This window comes from Triticum urartu, chromosome 7 (assembly GCF_003073215.2).
Source record: "Triticum urartu cultivar G1812 chromosome 7, Tu2.1, whole genome shotgun sequence".
Taxonomy (NCBI): domain Eukaryota; kingdom Viridiplantae; phylum Streptophyta; class Magnoliopsida; order Poales; family Poaceae; genus Triticum; species Triticum urartu.
The window spans coordinates 498,156,208-498,160,735 of NC_053028.1; the positions used below are offsets into that span (position 1 = coordinate 498,156,208).

The window sequence follows — 4,528 nt, forward strand, 5'->3', positions numbered from 1 at the left end:
TTGGATCAGAGAAAGTACTATTTGAATATTAGGAAACCTTAAATCCACTACAATTAATTCTAAATGAAACAATCTAAAGTTTTTTTTAAGTGTCAAGGATATTTTGAGTTGCTACTTAACAGTTACCTTGTCTTACTATCTTATACTTTGCATGTATGCATGTTATAGATTGGTAAACTTGTATATTTATGTATTTATTAAAAAAAACTAGAGTGGACATGGAGGATAGTGAAAATAAAGATGTATCCACCCTTTGTAGAAAATGCATTTTACATTACCAATGTCGTCATCAACATATTGCTATTTCTAATTCTAAGTCATCGCTAAGAATCAGCTGATCTAAGTTCAAGATTCATACATGTAAGAAAAGGTTGATAACATCTGATGCTATCAATGTCGATTGACTATTTGTAAGTTGATATAGCCCCCAAAAGAAACTCCAGCAGCACCCCTGAGAGAGAGAGAGAGAGAGAAGAGGGAGAGAGAGAGATGCCGGCCGTGTGTGTGTGTTGGGGGGGGGGGGGGGGGGGGGGGGGGGGGGGGGGGGGGGGGGGGGGGGGGGGGGGGGGGGGGGGGGGGGGGCTCGTGCGTGTATATAGTACATATTCTCACAGGACTCTTGCACTCTCTACAAGTAACTATTTGATCATTTATTTCTTACAATATAATGAAATACTAAATCGTCAACATAGTGTAATACCGCCATGTTCCTAGACACTGGAAAAAAACTAATGAATTGTAAATATCGCAAATTGAACTGCTGAAACGCAACGCTGGCTTTCAGAAATCAATGGGTAGTGTACAACATAATCTAACTAGTCTTGACTACTCCCACACACAAAAACTAGTTTTGACTACATTAGCAATATGATTGGCATTAACAAAGAATATATGGTACCTAGTAAATGAAAGTAAGGTTTAACTCTTACTTGATCTTATATTAGTTTACGCATTCGTGATCTAAAATATCTATATTAGTTTACAGAGGAAGTATAATCCATTGTCGACTCTTCTTTCCCTTCACATCATCTAGAGTCGACAATATTTCGCAAAAAAATCTAGAGTCGACAATAAACATATTTATATGATAAGGTCTTAGTTGGATTGACTGTATATATCGTAGGAAATTTAAAACATAGGACTGGGATGACATTTTTTTTAGAAAAGGAGGATGACCCCCGGCCTTTGCATCTGGAAGATGCATGCAGCCACTTTATTAATGATTCACAAAGACAATACAAAGTAATACATCAATATGTCTGAAGCCGCCATCTTGGCAACATCTGTCGCTACTCCTATCCATTCATGAAGGGGTGCAGAGAGTGTGAGCCGAATACCCCGACCTCTCACCTAAGCCTAACATCTAAAGCCGAAGGTCCCAACCTAGCCACATACCAGGTCTGGGGCACAAGGCGGATCAGCGAACCCGGCCGCCGCCATAATAGCGCCTCCGGCGAGGGGTGGCCACGCCTCCGCTGTCGCCGCCGGGATCCCGCCGCACCTTGCCACCGAATCACTGTCATGATGTGTGTCGCCGCCTCCACCAGAGGGGTTCGCCGCCCCCGGGCGAGGAAAAAATGCCCCGCCGCCGCCATCACAGCTGACCGCACAGGCTTCGTCTGGCGTGATCTCCGGCGGCGGCGGGAGGGAGGGGCCGAGGAGAGGAGTCCTAGGGCCGGCGGCGCGATCTCCCCCCATGTCGCCTAGGGTTGGCGACACGGGGGTCGAGGGGAAATGGAAAGTTTGCCTTAAAATGGGAGAGATTTTCACTTCCCGGCCTATTGATCAGAATCTTGCAAAATTCCTATGTTTATCCTTCAATCAAAAGAGAGTGTGAGTGTGTGACTCTTAATTAGCCCGACTCTTAAGAGTACAGTATATACTTTTAACTAGGGGTGGGCCTACAAACTACGTTTCTGACTGAGGGCAAACTGTATGAGTGCATGGGGCATTTTGTATAAATACAGAGTTTTAGCATTTGTATTCTAAAAGTACAGAGAAATTCTATTGGAATCTCATATTTTGAGTGGGGGTCTTACCCCCACTCCCCTCAAGCGTCTGCCCCCGTCGTCTTAACAACAACTATCCTACGTGATGAGACTGAGTCAGCCATTGTAGGCGACACCCTTACCTAGCGCACGTCCTTGTGTATATGAGAGAGAAGAAATTAACTATGGTTTTTAGGCGTGAGATGCATACGTCCACAACATTTTTATTAGTTTGAGCTGTAGACACGTTCTAACAATGGCACACCCCTTCAATTATTTCATGGTACTAGCCTAGAATAGCTACTAGGTTTGAATTTTCTACAGGGTACACATCAAGCTAACGATTCCAATTGGGCACGTGTGCATACGTGGATAACGTACGCCAGCTAGTATTACTGATGATAACTTGCCTTTGCCATGGTGGTTATGATCACGGTGGACGCCGTGAATGGCATCACATCGTTGTGGACGATGCGGAGGTGGAGCTCCTCGACCTCCGCAAGAACCCTGGCGACCAGACCCTTTCCATTCATTTCACAGTGGATCCTCACCATGACGTTGTCCTCCGAGAGCTTTGCCTCGACCTCCGGCAGCTGGTTTCCAATTGCTGGCGTCCCGGCCGCCAAGAGGAACCGTGCGGAGCTCTCGCCGACGTCTGGCGCGACAGGGCGGCACGGCTTCCTGACGAGCACCACGGTCTCGACGCTCCTATGGTTTCCGCCGGCAGCCTCCAGTGACCTGACCTTCTCTTGGAGCTCCTTCACGTATCTCGTTGCGTCGGTAAGAATCGTCCCCTTGTCCATCTGATGGATCGAAAGTAATTTTAGTACCAAATTAACTAAGCATTTCCTGAAGGAATATTATGAAATGTAGAAATGGTTGGGAGATTTGGCATATTCAAAGACCTTCTTGAGGCCGGGAATGACGGCGGAGAGCTCGATGAAGCGCTGGTTGATCTTCTCCCGGCGCTTCCGCTCCGCCATGATGTGGTCTTGCGCGTACGGCGTGCTCTTTGTGGATGCCCTCCTTGTCCGCTGTGACACGCAGGAACCAAGCGGCACCCCGGCGGCCAGCGTGCCCCCGCCACCGCTGCTGACCGGCTGCGGCGGCAAGACAGCGCCGAAGTTCCAGCTCATGGACAGGGCGTTGCTGGTGCCGGTGCTGCTCATGCTGCTGGGCGCGAACAGCCCGCCCGAGGTTGGGGACGACATGGACCAACTGCCTTCGTGCACAGCCGCATCGGGAGCAGGGCTGATGATTCCTCCACCGCCGCCCGTGTCGTCGCCGGAGCTCAGACTGTTTTGTGCTTCCGCCAGCTCCGCGGAATCGCGGAGCGCCTGGGGACTCGGGAAGTAGGCGCTCTTCTCGCTGCCGCCGTCGGCTCCTCCTGGATCCTGCTGCTCCAGTGTGCTCACCGCCCACTGCATGAACAGGCGCGAGTCGTCCATGTCGTCCATGAGCATAGACAGATCCGTACCTTGCCACTGACCTAGCTCGTGCAACATCGAGACAGAATGGTAAGAGTAGTTAAGCACACGTGACACCGCAGAACTAATCATGCATATGCTAGTAATTGTTTACCTCGATCGGTGAGTGAATCCCTAAAGATCGATTATGTTAGAACCTGGCCTCTAATCTTGGAGTTTATAACGGAGCGTTAAGGTCCTGTCACTGTAATGTTTGCTCACGCTAGGCCCCTCTGCCCTACTATTAAGAACCGTTTGTTGGATCCTGGCTATCTTGCCTGGATCCAGTGAAAATGATATTCTACGCGGCTGGAAAGGTGCATTCATGGGGTGAGCCAGAAATAATTTCCTGATGTGTATCTTGGCAGCTGGATTAGTGGATCCACGTGTATCTTCCAAACTACCAAGTTTTTTTAAACGAAAAATTCCAAGGTTATAAATTGTTGACGTATAATGTACTGTCTAGTCTCTTTCATCAGATCGGTTTTTTGGTTGCATTGGCTAGAGCATACACTTCTATATGGTATCAAAGCTAAGAGGTCTTGAGTTTAAGACCCGGCTGGCGCAATTATATTGCAGCCCACTTTCGGTCCACGTTTAGGCCTGAGGGAGCCACACGTGAGGGGGAGTGTTGACGTATAATGTGCTGCCTAGTCTCTTCCATCTGATCGGTCTTTTGGTTGCATTGGTTAGAGCATGCACTTCTAAGGGCATGTACAATTGTGCTATCTTAGGAGTGTCACATAGGATAAATGATGAGGTGGAGGAGAGAGATTTAAGAAAAGACAAGAGATGATCTCTTAGCACAATATGTCTCACCAAATTTTTAGGAATAGCTAGTTATTGAAGATAAGACTAAGAGATGACCCATTATAGACATGTTTTTTTGTCATCTCTAAATTATATGCAAGACTTAAGATAAGACTATCTTATCAACCATTTTACATGCCCGAAAAGGGACAAGAGATGATCGCTTAGCACAATATGTCTCACTACATTTTTAGGAATTGCTAGTTATTGAAAATAAAGCTAAGAGATGACCCATTGTAGACAAAAAAATTTATCACCTCAAAA

General features: G+C 47.2%; 1 protein-coding gene across 1 annotated transcript; it reads right to left on the reverse strand.

Annotated features, from left to right (window-relative positions):
* Positions 1-576: 576 nt before the first annotated feature.
* On the reverse strand, positions 577-3,559 carry LOC125525912 (transcription factor NAI1-like). Its single transcript, XM_048690918.1, has 2 exons — positions 2,894-3,559; positions 577-2,791 (listed from the first exon to the last, which is right to left on the reverse strand). The coding sequence occupies exons 1-2, from the start codon at positions 3,545-3,547 to the stop codon at positions 2,381-2,383; spliced, it is 1,065 nt and encodes a 354-aa protein (XP_048546875.1). The 5' UTR covers positions 3,548-3,559; the 3' UTR covers positions 577-2,380.
* Positions 3,560-4,528: the final 969 nt, after the last annotated feature.